Source organism: Puma concolor, chromosome F2, assembly GCF_028749965.1.
Source record: "Puma concolor isolate L17-30 chromosome F2, mPumCon1.1.hap2, whole genome shotgun sequence".
NCBI classification, from domain to species: Eukaryota; Metazoa; Chordata; class Mammalia; order Carnivora; family Felidae; genus Puma; species Puma concolor.
Window position 1 is genome coordinate 49,675,943 of NC_141684.1, and position 16,316 is coordinate 49,692,258.

A 16,316-nucleotide genomic window follows, 5' to 3' on the forward strand; every position below is an offset into this window, starting at 1 on the left:
TCTGTTTATTGAATTTGGGGAGATTATATTCACTTCTTCTGGGTTGTCTAGTTTGTGGGTATATGATTTTTCTTAATATTCTCTTAAAGTCCTTTGTATTTATAAGGTGTCAGTTTGTTCTCTTTCATTTCTGATTAAAAAAAATTTTTTTTTAATGTTTATTTTTGAGACACACACACACACACATACACACACACACACACACACACACACACACACACACAGAACACAGTGGGGGAGGGGCAGAGAGAGTGGGAGACAGAATCCGAAGCAGGCTCCAGGCTCTGAGCTGTCAGCACAGAGCCCAATGTGGGGCTTGAATTCACGAACCGTGAGATCATGACTTCCGCTGAAGACAACCGACTGAGCCACCCAAGTGACCCTGTTTTATCTTTACAAAATGCCAGCTACTTACTTCAGTGAGTCTCCTGTTATCTTATTAGTCTCTATTTCATTTATTTCTCCTCTGATCTTTGTTATTTCTTTTACTAGCTTTCAGGGTGTTTTTGTTTTTTGTTTTTTTGTTTTTGTTTTGATCCTTGAGATGTAAAATTAGGTTTTATATTAGGAGGTTTATTTTTGCTTATTTAAATGTAGGAATAGATTGCTCTGAGCTTTTCTCTTAGACCTGCTTTTGCTGCATCCCCTAAGTTTTGATATGTTGTATCTCCACTTGCACTTGCTTCAAAGTATTTTTAAATTTTTCTTTTGATGTCTTCTTTGACCTATTGGTTGTTCAGTAGCATGATGTTTAATCTCCACATATATATGAATTTTCCAGTTTTCTTCTTGTAATTTATTTCTAGTTTTATACCATTATGTTTGGAAAACCACCTGATATGATTTCAGTTTTCTTAAGTTTATTAAGACTTAATATATGATCTTATGATCTGGCTAATATATGATCTGGCTAATATATGATCTGTCCCCAATAATGTTCCATTGAGAAGAATATGTATTCTCTTGCTTTGAGATGGAATGTTCTGTATATGTTAAGTACCTCTGGTCTAATATGTTGCTTAAGGCTTATATTTTTTAATTGCTTTTCTGTCTTTGTGATCTAGCCACTTATGAAAGTGAAGCTTGAAGTCCCCTACTATTACCATATAGGTCTGTTAATACTTGTTTTATATACTTAGGTGCATAAATATTCACAAGTATTATATCTTGTTGGATTGAGCCCTTTATCATTATGTAATGACTTTGTCTCATTATAATCTTTGTCTTAATGTCTACTTTATTTCATGTAAGTATACCTTTCTGTAGTTCACATTTGCATCAGATATCTTTTTGCACCCTTCACTTTCAGTTTGTGTCCTTAAAGCCAAAGTATGTCTCTTGTAGGCAGCAGCATATAGTAGAGTCTGATTGTTGTTTTTTTTTAATTTTTATTTTTTAACATTTGTTTTTGAGGGAGCAAGACAGAGACAGTGTGAGTGGGGGAGGGGCAGAGAGAGAGGGAGACACAGAATCCAAAGCAGACTCCAGGCTTTGAGCTGTCAGCACAGAGCCCGATGCAGGACTTGAACTCACGAACTGAGAGATCATAACCTGAGCCGAAGTCAGATGCTTAACCCATTGAGCCACCCAGATGCCCCTTGTTTTGTTTTGTTTTGTTTTGTTTTTAATTCATTCATCTACTGTCTTTTGATTGGAGAATTTGGTCTATTAACATTTAAAATAATTATTGTTAAGTATGAATTTACTATTGCTATTTTGTTTATAGTTTTCTGGCTGTTTTGTTACTCCTTTGTTGCTTTCTTCTCTTGCTCTCAGCCTTTGTGATTGATGATTTTTTTGTAGTGGTATGCTTAGAATACTTTCTTTTGTGTGTGTTTATTGGTTTTTGCTTTGCAGTTACCATGAGCCTTACACAAAACATTTTAAGAGTTATAATAGCTGTCTTATTCTGACAGTGCTGAGATACACCAAGCAGGAGCGGGAACAAAGGAGAGGAGTGGGGAGGATGGTGAGTTGGGCAGGGGAGAGCCCCTGGCTGGCTGCCAGAACATTGTAGCAGGAGGAAGTCCAAGTGTCACTTCAGTTCAATTCAAGGAGCAGGTGCCTGGGAACTGAGCACCTTGATTAACAATAATGGCTGGAGCTCATCTTACAAGTTATAAGTTACAGGAGAGTTGGCCAGAAAGGACAACAGTCACATCCCCACTCTGTCCCCACTCCTGGCCCTTGGAGACCCTCACATTGCCCTATGCTGGAACTGAGGGGAGGGAGGAGGGAATTCCAGAATGAAAAGCAAGAAAGGTGTTGTTTCAGCGTCGAACAGTGAGATGGAGGATCATGACAACATGTATGTCCTCCTGGACCTTTCCTCTGCTGGTGCAGCAAGAGAAGGCAGAAGGGCAACCTGCTCAAGGAATCTGTTCAGATTCTCTGTGATTGGCTGTATGAGCACTGATACAATGCCTATCCTTCAGAGCAAGAAAAAGCATTACTGTTCCAACAAACATGCCTATCTACACTACATGTTTGTAACTGATTTATCATCACTTGCTGCAGACACTTCACTGATATGCTGAGAAAAGATGGAAAAGATCCAAATCAGTTCACAGTTTCCTGCCGTGGGGCCAGGATTTCTGAAGTGAGCTCTGTGGAGTCAGCAATGTGCGTCAAAAACTTTATACCATCTCTAGCAGAGAGCTCATTCCATTCCTGTACAGCTGGACCAAACCCATCCCCAGGGAGGCCACTGTCCCCAAGCCGTCATCCCCAGGATCAATATTGGCCCGTCCATCAATGATTTGTCATATGATTGTGACTGCATTGAAAAACATACCTTTCTGTCTCTGCCAGCCAGTTGCTATGGAACAAAACACAGTTATACAGGAAAATACAGCAAGCAGCTTTACAGACAACCTCCCTCATTTGCTGAAAGGACACATGTAAATCCAGACAAAGTACAAATATACAGAGTGGTCTTTTCAACACTCCTCCCCTACTGCACTGAACCTCAACTAGGATTTTAGTGGATTTCAGCTTCTAGTGGATGTTGCATTCAATTGGGCTGCAAATATGGTGCTTCAGGCAAAATTTACAGCTTAACCCTTTTTCAGACGAAACAGTTTTCACAAATGTTATGATTTCCGGGTTGATGGGAAAAAATAAATCGCATTATTTTACAACACACACACATATGCACGCACAAACATATATATGTATATGTGTATTCTAGTTTATTTTTAGAGAGAGAGAGCACTCGTGCATGCCTGCAAGTGAGGGAAGAACAGAGAGAAAGAAAGACTCCCAAGCAGGATCTGCACTGTCAGCACAGAGCCTGATGCAGGGCTCAGTCTCAGGAACCATGAGATCATGACCTGAACCGAAATCAAGAGTCAGACACTTAACCAACTGAAGCACCCAAGTGTCCCTATTTCATATATTTTTTTAACTAATATTTGACATGGGATTGCTGAAATGAAGCTTTTTGTTACTGAGCTGTCTTCAATGAAATACAATTAATCCAAGAACTCTAAACTCAAAGCTACTGTAGAAACAAGGATTTTTAAAAAAATATTTCTTGGTAGGTTATTCATAATGTAAGATGGTTATCCAAATCACGTGATTTTATTTTTCTCTCTCTTCTCCCTTCCCTTTTTATTTTTTTCCCAGACTGCAATACTTAGAGAAACTATAGTATCTTCTCATTTTCATGTGGAACCGGATGCGCACATACTAATTAATAAATTTTCAGTTTTTTTGTCAAGCATGAATCTTGATTGATGCCTTTTTCCATGACAAAATGAAGTATTTTCCTAAAAAAAAAAAGAAAAGTTACAACAGTCTATTTGAAGTCGAGAGCCACTTAGTCAAAATGTTTTCTAAAAGCCTTTTTAAAGTTTATTTCTTTATTTAAGTAGTCTCTAAACCCAACATGGGGCCCAAACTCATGACCCTGATATCAAAAGTCACATGCTCCTCTGATTGAGCCAGCCAGGTACCCGTAGAATGTATTCTAAAGTTTTATATTTTTACACTTCCTCCACATTTTGTGTTTTCAGTGTCATGATGTCATGATTTATTTCTTTTCATTTTGTGTATTCCTCAACAGATTATTGAATTTACAATTATTTTTACTTTCATACTTTAATCTTACTAGCTTTGTAAGTGATTAACCTAGCACCTTTGCAACATTTGATTATTCTGTATTTTACTATATTTGCCTTTACTTATGAGATTTATACAGTTGATTTTTGAACAACACAGGGGTTAGGGGCAGCAAACCCTCCCCCCCATGCAGATGAAATCTGTGTATAACTTTTGACTGTACAAAAACTTAATTACTACCAGCTTACTAGGAAGCCTTAATAACATAAGGAATTAACACATTTTAAATATTATATGTTCTTATAATTTTTATAATATTCTTACACCTTTATAATAAAGTAAGCTGGATAAAAGAGAATATTATCCAGAAAATTATAAAGAAGAGAAAATACATTTACAGTACCATACTATAAAAAATCTGGGTATAGGTGGACCCATAAAATTAAAACCTTTTTGTTCAAACTGTGTTGTTCAAGAGTTAATTCTTAGGATGCCTGGGTGGCTCAGTCGGTTGAGCGTCTGAGGCTCAGGTCATGATCTCATGGTTTGTGCGTTCGAGCCTTGCATCGGGCTCTGTACTGACAGCTCAGAGCCTGGAGCCTGCTTTGGAATCTGTGCCTCCCTTTCTCTGTGCCCCTCCCCTGCTTGCACTCTGTCTGTCTGTCTGTCTCTCTCTCTCTCAAAAATACAGATTAAAAAAAATTAAAAGAGCTCATTGCATTCTCATGTTTTCCTGTTACCAATAAGCACTTTTGTTTCAGATTCTTTAAAGAACACTCCTTAAGATTACTTGTAAAGCTGGTCTTGTGGTGATGAACTTACTTTGGTTTTGCTTATCTGAAAAACTCTTTATTTTTCCTTCAATTCCAAAGGACAACTTTGTTTGGTAGACTATTCTTGATTGGCAATTTTTTTTTCTTCTACCACTTTGGATATGTGCCACTTTCTTCAGATTTGCAGTTTCTTCTGAAATATATGTTCATTCTTGTGTGAAGGGTTTCCTTTGTATATAACAAGTTGCTTTTCTTTTGCCACTTTTAAGATTCTTTAGTAGTAATATGTCTTGGTGTGGGTGTCTTTGGGCTCATCTTATTTGTAACTCTGCTTTCTTTATCTGGATATCTGTTTTCTTCCCCAGGTTAGTGAAATTTTTAGCCTTTTCTTTCTTGAAATAAGTTTTCTGCCCCTTTCTCTTACTCTTCTCCTTCTGGGACACCTATAATATGAATGTCGGTCTGCTTGATATTGCCTTGTAGGTCCCTTAAGCTGTCTTCACTCTTTTTTCATTCCTTTTTGCTGCACTGATTAGATGAGTTCCACTGCCTTGTCTTAGAGTTCATGCATACTTTCTTCCATTCCATCTAGTCTGCTGTTGAATCTCTTAGTTACTTTTTTTTTTAATTTTTTTTTTTTAACGTTTATTTATTTTTGAGACAGAGAGAGACAGAGCATGAACAGGGGAGGGTCAGAGAGAGAGGGAGACACTTAATCTGAAACAGGCTGCAGGCTCTGAGCGGTCAGCACAGAGCCCGACACGGGGCTCGAACTCACGGGCCATGAGATCATGACCTGAGCTGAAGTCAGACGCTTAACCGACCAAGCCACCCAGGCGCCCCTCTTAGTTACTTTTCAGTGTAGTTATTGTCTTCAGCTCTGTGACTTCTCTTTGGTACTTTCCTGTATTTTCAAAATTATCACTTTTTTCATTCTTATTAGCTTGGTAAGCACCTTTATGGCCATTATTTTGGACTCTTTATCAGGTAATTCACTTCTGTTTCATTAAGGTCTTTTTCTGAGGTTTTACTTTGTTTTTTGTTTGTAGCATAATTCTTCTGTTTTTTCCCCCTTGACTCTGAGATTTTTATGCATTAGCTAAAACAGCTATCTCTTCCATTCTTGAAGGAATGGCTTCTGTAGGAGAAGCCATTGTAGCTTTATTTAATCCTGCCCTAGTTCTTAGCTGTCCCTCAAACCTTTGTGATTATCCAGGCAGCTTTATTCTTAGTGGCTCCTAGTAGTTGACGTTGTGCCAAGACCTGTCAGTGTCCTAAGAGGGAGGATCTCAGTCAGTACCTAGAGTCAAACTGATTGGAAGCCAGACCCTAGGGCAGTAGCTTTTAAAGTATGCCAGTATCCCTTTTTCAGGGGGAAGACTGGGAGTTGGGCTTTCTGTCTGCTCCCTTTGTATTGAGCTCTGGGGTGATAGCTAGTTAATAACTGTTTCTTTGTTTGCTACCATTCCATTGAACCCCTGAGCACAAGCCTTGCTGACCCTCAGAACCAGGCTGTTAGAGTGGGTGGGGGGCCTGGTGGGCTATATTTCCGTTTCCTCTGTGTTGCAGCTGCAAAACCCTGTGAGCCAGATGCCTACACAAGCTGTTTTCTTCAAGACATTGACAGTGTGGGATGGGACAGAGAGAGAGTGTGAAAATGCTGCCTACCAACCAGCCTCCTTAGTCTCTGTGGTTGGCCCCAAGATGTGTTTTTAAGTAGAAGCCTGTAACTCAGTCCATAGCTATAAAGATAAGCCAATCTTTAACAGAATAACTGGGGATGTGTTTTGGTCTGCTGTGCCCTGGTTTGGGGGTGGGGGGCGGCAGCGGCTTTGGGGAAAGCCTGTTAAGAACTGTTTTAGTATTTGTTGAAATCCTATTATGCCCGCAAATGTAAGCCCCGTTGGCCACCAGAGCCAGGCAATCAAGTGGCATCCCCTAAGTGGAAGTTGCAAAAGAAGCTGGGGTACTAGAAGTGTACATATCTTTTTCAGTTGATCCCAGTGACCTGGAGCACAGCAGAGGGAGAGCACGATGATTGCATCTTTCCTCCGAGGACTCTGGAGGAAATTGTTGAAGGCCTCTAGATATGTATTAAATTAGATGCTTGTCCTTCAGACTGAAGTTTTAAGATACACAAGTAAGCCTTTTTCACAGAAAGTGTGGGTACTTCTCAATTAGTTGCATTTGTGCTAGGCTCTGGGGTGGGCGAATTTGCACAAACCCTTTAAGAACTGTTTTTGGTTACCCATATATAGTCTTGTAGATCTCATGGATGTGAACTCCATTCACTTTCTAAGCTAGATGTTTGGAGGCTTGTCTCTTGGGTGTAGTTCTTAAAAGTTGGGGTACCTGATGTGGTTATCAAATTCTCTTCAGGGAGAAGCTTGGGATTGTGAGTTCCCTTCTGATTGTGGATTAGCATACCACAGTTGGGGTTTATAGCAAGATTTTGTTTCACCTCTCCTCATTTTCATGTGGATTTTTTTCCCCATTTGTGTAGCGTGAAGGAATCACTCAGCTAATCTTTGGGTTTCTTTCAGAGGAAATGGTTTGACTTGTAGCTGTAGATTTGGTGTGTCTGTGAGAGGACATGTATTCAGGATCCTTCTACATTGCCATCTTGAACCAGGCCCATTGGGGACTGCTTTAGAGGCTGCCTACCACACCAGATTCAGAAAACCTTATTAATGATGTTAAGTATTTCTAATTTTATTCTAAAAATTTTTAATGTTTATTTATTTTTTGAGAGAGAGAGAGAGAAAGACAGAATGTGAGTGGGGGAGAGGCAGAGAGAGGAGACACAGAATTCGAAGCAAGCTCCGGGCTCTGAGCTGTCAACACAGAGCCCAACGTGGGGCTCGAATTCACTAACCATGAGATCATGACCTGAGCCAAAGTTGGATGCTCAACCGACTGAGTCACCCAGGCACCCCTAATTTTTTCTAAAGGTTATAAGAAACCATGAAAAAGTTTTAAACAGGGAAATTATTTGATCAGATTTTTGTGCAAAAAATAACTTTGTCTAGGACCAAGAATGGATAGGTTAGAGTGTATTCTGTACACCGGATAAGTGATCATTGCTATAGCACAGGTGAGAAATGTAGTAGTTTGAACTTTAGTGGTAGCCATGGAAATGGAAATAAGTGGATGCGTTCAAAGTACATTAAGGATGCGAACTTAGTGGACCTAAAAATAGCTTTGATGTGGAAGTTGAAAGGAAGGAGTCGAGTTAGTTTTTCAAGTTTCTGGCTAGAACAACAAGATAGATGGTGACGCTATTTGCTGGAATAGGAGGACAGAAGCAATTTGGAGAGGTAAAGAGGGAGATGAGATGTTTTGGGCTATGTTTTGGGCTAATTAACGTGACTGTCATGAGATAGCCAAGTTGACGTATAGAATAGACAGTAGTTTGATAGGTCTGGTGTTTACCTTCTGAAGTCTGAGCTGGAGATACAGATTCAGGAGTCTTTAGCATATAGTTGTAAATGATGACATGGTAGAGGTTGAAAGTACTTTCTAGTAAGACTAGAAGAAGGCCTCGTACATACTATGGAGAAATTCCAACATTTAAGAGGAGGAGGAGCTGACAGGAAATTAGGAAGAAAACAAGGAGATATGGTAGGCACACATTCCTTTCTATCTAGTGATGAGTTTGTATTTTTGAATTCCTTCTAGCTTGAACTTAGTATAATCAATGTTGAAGAAAAGATCTATCTAGGACATAGCCTGCTTCTTTGGTTGAATAAATATTTTTTGGGAATTCATTATATGAAAGGCATTGTACAGAGTATTGGAGGTGCAAAGTAAAATGGCACATTCTAACTGTCTCAGAGTCTCACAAGTTGTTAGTGTCTTTAGGGGGCCACTGAGTCCTGATTCTTTTAATTGACTTTTTTTTAGTTCCAGAAACATGATTTTTATCTATTTTCTCACAGATGAGCAGAGAGCTGCTTCACATTAACCAAACTAGTAAAAGAGTACAACTGGTAAACTGTCACTTCATTAATTTACAGTAAGAAATATAAATGTCAGCTGCCCAATACTGCATTTTCTCCCCTCTCAGAAAGCTAGAATATTATTTCTTGAGCATGACATCAGCATGAGGATGAACACTGTAAATGTCTAGTTTTCTCAAGTTATAATAATCTCTGCAAATGTTTCTACCTTGTGATACATCTGCAGTAAAAATAGGGAACTAGGAGACTTACTGATGAAATCTTAGTCTTTTCCTTCTTTTTCTAAGTATCACTACCACCATACACACTCACTCCCCATACCCTGTGTCCCTAACCCCATCTTGCTTCTCCTTGGTAAATATGAATTAACTCAGAAAATTAAATGTTAAAATTGTAACTTTGTCAAATTCAGTTTTCCTATTTTGCTTTTTTGTTTTGAATCCAGTTTTGTGCAGTATCTTGAATATTCATGCTCAAAAAAGTAAACAAAGCACTCAGCAAATTGGAGTATGTTGGATTCCTCATTCCTGTCCTACATCCTTATGAGAAGTTAAAATATGGGTCAGATGTGAGTCATGAGAGAGACTCTAGAATGGCTACAAGGTTTTTTGTTGGCTTTTTTTTTTTTTTAACCTAAACATCTGGAAGAATGGAAACTCTAGTTTCCATTTACCCTGAAAAGGGAAGTTGTAAGGTGGGTAAAGTTAAAGGAAGCAGTAGCTGTTTTAGCTTATAAATGTGAGATGCCTGTTGTACTTCATGTGGAGGTAGATGTTGATTAAGCTGCTGGATGCATGATTCTGAAATTCAGAGGAGTCATCCAGACTTCATATTTTGTTTGTATGTTTTTAACACATTGATGGTATTTAAAGACATGAGATCACCAAAATGAAACAAGTAGAGAAACGATCTGGGACTAAGCCCAGAATATTCCTGGCTAATGAGGAACCAACCAAAGCAAAGGAGCAGTTGCTGAAACTGCAGATAATGATAGTAGTATCCAAAAGCCAAGAGGAAAGTGTTCCAAGAGTGAGAGAACACAGCAAGTGCTGAAGAAAGGGGCTGGATAGACTAGAAAGAGGCATGAGGAAATTGAGGGTGGTGGTGGTAGTGGATATTTTCATTATCTTGATTGTGGTCATAGTGATGGTTTTATGGGTTTATATGCATGCTTTAATGAATTGTACATGTTAAGTTTGCGATTTATTTTATGTCACTTATGTCTCAATAAAGTTGCTTTAAAAAATTAAAGAGCCGTTCATGACTTTAAAAAAAAAAAAAAAAAAGGAAATGATCAGCTGTCCAATACTGTTGATAGGACAAGGAAGCTGAGAATTCAGAATTGACCATAGGAAATAGCTGCATCCTGGGTTACCTTAACTAGAACACTGTCAGTGGAGTTGTGGGGATAAAAGTGATTTGTGTGAGTTCAAGAGTGAATGGGAAGAGAGGAAGTGGAGACAGAGCACAGGCAACTTTTTTTTTTTTTTTAATATTTATTTATATTGAGAGAGTGCGCTGACGTATACAAGCAGGGAGAGGGGCAGAGAGAATCAGACAAAGAATCCCAAGCAGACTCCACACTGTTAGTGTGGTGCCTGACATGGGGCTCCATCCCATGAACCATGAGATCATGTCCTGAGCCGAAATTGAGTTGGAAACTTAACTGACTAAGCCACCCAGGCGCCCTGAGTAGAGACAACTTTTTAAAACTTTTGCTGTAAAGAGAAGTTAGAAATGAGACTAAAGAGAGAAGTGAATTCAAGAGGAAGTTTTAATTTTTAAAAGAAAATCACAACTTATAAAGATAGTATAGCTTGGCTCATACCAGTGGGAATGAATCAACAGAAAGGGAAAAAATGATACTATTTATGTGAAAGAGAAGAACTGTTGTAGCAAAGAATTGGTGGAGTGATGTCCATATATATACTCTTTCTTTACCATTGGTTTTGAGAATTCTGGCCATAATAATGAAAATTAATTTATAAATATGTTTGAATATGCTCTTTATTTTATTCATTGTTTAATTAAAAAACTGGGTTTTGTGGATCACTTTTGAAGATATCTTTAAAAGCCATGTACATTTTTTATGTGTAGTAATCACCATATTTGATAATTTTCATCTCATCTGTTAAGATTGGTACTTATATGTTAGAATCTTATATTTTATTTCATGCAGTTACAATATCCATGCCTCCTCAAATGAAATATAGATCTGGGGTGCCTGGGTGCTTCATTTGGGTGTGCATCTGATTTGGCTTAGGTCATGATCTCACAGTTCGTGAGTTCAAGCCCCGCGTCAGGCTCTGTGCTGACCGGTCAGAGTCTGGGGCCTGCTTCAGATTCTGTGTCTCCCTCTTTCTCTGCCCCTCCCTGCTTGTGCTATGTCTCTGTCTCTCTCAAAAATAAATAAACATTTGAAAAAAATTTTTAAAAATGAAATGTAGATCTTATAATGCAGCACTTACCAGCATAACTGTGATTGTTAGATAAGTTACTATCATTAGCCTTAGCCATTGTTAAGAAACTTTTCTTGAAAAAGGATATACTCTCCCTATAAGGTAACTTTGTGAAATAGTTTCACTGAAGAATTTGATGAGATAAATTTTGAGCTTCCAATATTCTTTTTCTTTTAAGTTGATTTATTAATTTTGAGGGAGAGAGAGAGGGACAGGGAGGAGCCAGAGAGAGAATCCAAGCAATCTCTGCACTGTCAGTGCAGAACCTGATGCACGCCTCAAACTCTAGGAACTGTGCCAGACCATGACCAGAACCAAAATCAAGAGTTGGACGCTTAACTGACTGAGCCAACCAGGTACCCCTGAACTTCCAATATGCTTAGGATTGATTGCTTTGGGGGTAGGAGAAAATTGATGTGATTTTTTTTTTTATTAATGTAATTTTTGCTAGGAGTAGCTGTTCCTGCAAATTTTGTGTTTGATAACTCTGACCATAATTGTTTCCATAGGTGATGGGAAACCTAGGAGCTTTCAAAAGAAGCCTTTTATTCTCAGCCTTATCTTATTTGGGTTTTGAAGCATATCAAGTATTTTCCCAGGCTGCTGTGGTTCATGCCATAGCCAAAGGTAAGCCTAAGCTAAACATGTGGACTACTTAGAGTTATTTATGTTTTTTATATTTTGTTAATGACTTAGAGTTGTTTTTGAATAGGTAATGAAACTAACATTGTTAAAGGCTATATTATTTTCTGCTTTTCTCTACTTGTTAGTCTGATAATATATATGTGTATGTATGTATATATATGTATGTATCTGTGTGTGTTATATCTGTGTGAATATGTATATATATCTGTATATATATATAATTTCTTCTAGCAATTAGAGTTCCTTCAGTGAGAAATACTCTATTAATACTTTGTAGTTTTATGGGACCCTTGGGGTAAGAATGTTTTTTACATTTTTAAACGGTTGAGGGATTTGTCAGGGAGAGATATATATACCACAAAGACTATATCTGGCCCTTATGACACAATGATTTGTTTGTTTCCTTAATTCCAAGGTATTACACTCTTCTTGGTATAGTTAGGAAAGGCCCAATTACTTTGAGGTAGAAGTATTTTATTTACCAACAATGCAATTTTGTACTAAATATCAAGTAACTGATAGAAAAGTAAAAAAATTCCATGAAATTTTTTATTTGGCATTCTATAGATAAGTAAACATAGACTTGCCATATGTAAAAAATTAAATGTAATTAAACCAGTTGTGTATGTAGAGAGAGCCATAATTTCAGTATATTAGGAAAAAAACCCCTTTTTTTAATGTTTGTTTATTTTTGAGAGAGAGAGAGAGGGAGTTGAGGAGAGGCAGAGAGAAAGGGAGACAGGATCCAAATTGGGATCTGGGCTGACAACAGAGAGCTTGGTGTGGGACTTGAACTCACGATCCACAAAACCATGACCTAAGCCAAAGTTGGACACTTAACTGACAGACTGCCCCAGGTGCCCCAGAAAAAAAACTTTTAATTTATGGGTTAAACCTTTTTATTTTTTATAGTCCCCACCTTTTAATCATCAAGAAAGTGACTGGGGAAGGAAGCAGAGATTTTGTTTTGAATAGATGTTCTTTTTAAAGTGATAGATGAAGAATTTGAGAATATTAGCCAAAAACTACTAGTTATTTATTGATTTCATTCACCCATGACTATTCTTATCTTTAAAAGAGCAAATAATTGAGAATTACTATGTTTTTGTTTTATCTTTTCCTTTTTTAATGGATAATTTTTATGAAGGATAAAGTAGAGGATTTGATTCCATAGACTTTTCACCCTAACCTCAATTCTCATAGAAACCTTGTAAAGTAGTTAGGACAAAAGTGTATTATGACATGATAGTTTTTTAAAACTTATCCTTGAGAGGTGTTGCAGTTTTAAGATTTTTCTGTGTGTGTGTGTGTGTGTGTGTGTGTGTGTGTGTGTGTGTGTGTGTTCGTATTCCATTATGGTATTTAAAAAAAATTTTTTTTTAATTTATATTTATTTATTTTTGAGAGACAGAATGAGACAGAGCATGAGTGGAGGAGGGGCAGAGAGAGGAGACCCAGAATCTGAAGTAAGCTCCAGGCTCCGAGCTGTCAGCGCAGAGCCCGACGTGGGGCTCGAACCCACGAACTATGAGATCATGACCTGACCTGAAGTCGGACACTTAGCCGACTGAACCACCCAGGCACCCCTGCTATTTTTTTCAAAGTGAACTCTGCCCAAGGTGGGCTTAAACTTAGGACCCAGATATCGTGAGTCACATTCTTTACTGACTGAGCCAGCCAGGCTCCACCCATTATAGTATTAACTTTTGAAAAGAAGCTCAAAGTTAAAACTTCTTCAAAGTCAAAGTGTCAAAGCAGAAATGAGAACTTTAATCAATTTTTTTTCATCTGTCACAGTTTCAGTGTGCTTTAGCACCATTTCCTTACAGAAAATTAGTGCAAATTTGTAGTGCTTCCCTGAGCAACAAAATATGGCACTTTGAGAGGCGAAGCTGAAATTAATTTTAGCTTTAATGGTAATAGCCCCTTTTTTCAAAGGTGTTTTTATTTAAAATTACTGTGTATACAGTAGATTAAAAAGAACATTTTAATGTGCTAGACAGCTTGTGAGGGTCGCACAAACTGGGTGTGGTCTTGCCTAGCCACAGTAGCTAGCTGGCAGGGTGGGGTGGGGGAGGAGAATTAGGGGTTTAGTGTGTAAATAGTGTGTTATGCCTCAAAGAACACTGATGTGGCTTTTTTCCCCATTCTCTTCCTCTACTTGCATGAGACACCATGAGCTGGGCTGGGGGAATCCTGTGGGCAAGCCAGAGACCAGGCACCATAGGAGTGAATTTCTTTTGCCTAGGGATGGCTCTGTGTCCCTGCCAGGTGGCATGCATCTCCTTTAGGGACAGCTGGTCCTTCAGTCCAATCTCCAAGATTATAACTGTCAGGTGTGAACTTACTAAGACTTTCACTTCAGAGGAGACAGTTCATCACAATATGATCTCCATTATAGGAACTGGATCAGTTGGCATGGCCTGTGGTATCAACATCTTATTCAAAGGCTTGAGTGATGAAGTTGCCTTTGTGGATGTTGATGAAGGCAAACTGAAGGGTGAGACAGTGGATCTTCAACATGGCAGCTCTTTCATGAAAATGCCAAATATATTTTCCAGCAAAGATTACCTTGTCAGTGCAAACTCCAACCCAGTGATTATCATAGCAGGTGCATGTCCAGGAAAAGGACAAACATGCCTTGATGTAGTCAAGAGAAATGTGTCCTTCTTTAAATTAATGATTCCCAACATTACCCAGTATAGTCCCCAGTGCAAAATGATAGTGGTTTCCAGTCCAGTGGATATCTTAACTTATGTAGCTTGGAAGTTGAGTGCATTTCCCCTGTTATTGGAAGTGGCTATATCTGGATACTGCCCATTTCTGTTTCTTTATTGGGCAAAGGCTCGGTATCCACTCCAGAAGTTGTCATGGATGGATCTTTGGAGAACATGGAGACTCAAGTGTACCTGTGTGGAGTGGAGTTAACATTGCTGGTATCCCCTTGAAGGATCTGAATTCAGAAATTGGAATGGATAAAGATCCTGAGCACTGGGAAAATGTCCCCAAAGAAGTGATAACCTGTGGTTACGAGATGGTTAAAATGAAATGTCATACTAATTGGGCTGTTGGCTTATCTGTAGTTAATTTAATGGAAAGCGTTTTGAACTATCTTAGGAGAGTGCATCCAATTTCCACCATAACTAAAGACCTCTATGGAATAAATGAAAAGGTATTCCTTAGTGTTCTTTGTATCCTGAGAGAGGATGGTATTGCAAACGTTCTAAAAATAAACCCCTGAAGAGGCGGTCTGTTTGAAAGAGTGCAGAAAAGCTCTGGGAAATACAGAAGGAGATCAAGGTTTAAAGTTATTTAAAGCCACCCTTATGAAGTTATTGATGGAGAGATAGTAGTTATAGGATTATATATCAAACTTTTGAATAAACTTGAATTCATATATGTGTATATATAGTAGTTGCTATTTGGTCTAAATGTATGATGTATGTGTTTAATGTGTTATAGAAGTTCTGGTTCTTTTCATCCAGTATATACCAATTCTTTCATTCTGGCTGGATTTTGTATTCATTTATATGCTGTTTTAAAAAAAAGTTGTAACTTCCTCTACAAATGTAAAAATGAAAGTATTTACAAACAAAAATAGCTCTGTTGATTCCAATTCTAACACCAAATAAAACCTTGATTTGACCTTGAAAAACAATTTTTAATATTCTAAGGTGTAACTTATTCTGAAATCTAAATGTATTGTCTTTATTACAGATTTTAATGAAAGCTGCCTTATATTTTAGAATCCTTTCTGTGTTTTCAAGCATATTTTGAGCACTTAGAACGTTGATACAAAATATGGAGTATGGATATTAGCCTACTTTGATTTTCTTTAGCTTTGTTTTCTTACATAAAATGTCATTTTATAATTAGTTGATTGGCATGCTCATTATAATTTGTGAGACTAGGCCATAGCCCTTGGGGAAAAAAATCAATTATTGATAAAATATAGAGATCAGATTTTCTTTTAACTTGGAAAATGATTCATGTTCCTATAAAGTCTTAATTCCATCACTCCTTACAAGTTTTACTCTGTCATATATCTGACTCCCATTTGGTGTGCTGTGATCTTTGTATTTTTTAGGAAATGATCTTTAGAGAATTCTGCTCATCAAAACTTCTCTTTATAGCTGCTTCACCATTGAAGCCAATTAAAATTTTTTTTCCTCATCAGTATACTGGGATAAAATCCTATTCTGAAGTGAGATGTTTTTAGAAATTAAGGGTATATATATTTTTTTGACCTTTCATTTGGATGGGATTCTGAGACTCATTTTTAAAATGGTAATGTCTATATTTACCACAAGATAATGCAAATACCCACTTGGTCGTAATTGAAGAACTCCAGTAGAAAGTTTTTCATTATTTCCTTAAAATAGACAAAATTTTAAACTCCTAAAGATATGCTAATACAG

At 37.7% G+C, this 16,316-nt stretch overlaps 1 protein-coding gene and 2 pseudogenes across 6 annotated transcripts in view; all 3 read left to right on the forward strand.

Moving 5' to 3' along the window:
• The window catches only part of RMDN1 (regulator of microtubule dynamics 1), a 61,199-nt gene that overhangs the window by 6,838 nt on the left and 38,045 nt on the right, over positions 1-16,316 (forward strand). For 5 of the 6 annotated variants that reach the window (XR_015246914.1, XM_086695791.1, XM_086695792.1 and 2 more), the window contains exon 2: positions 11,763-11,880. Coding sequence is in view for 5 of the 6 variants with exons in the window: in XM_086695791.1 (XP_086551917.1) it covers positions 11,763-11,880 (118 nt within the window). In the remaining variant the exon portion in view is untranslated. Of the gene's footprint in view, positions 1-222; positions 420-11,762; positions 11,881-16,316 lie in introns of those variants that run through there. The other variant, XM_025922589.2, reaches the window with a different exon arrangement.
• LOC147572008 (homeobox protein TGIF1 pseudogene) lies at positions 432-3,788 on the forward strand (annotated as a pseudogene).
• LOC112859381 (L-lactate dehydrogenase A-like 6A) lies at positions 13,558-15,496 on the forward strand (annotated as a pseudogene).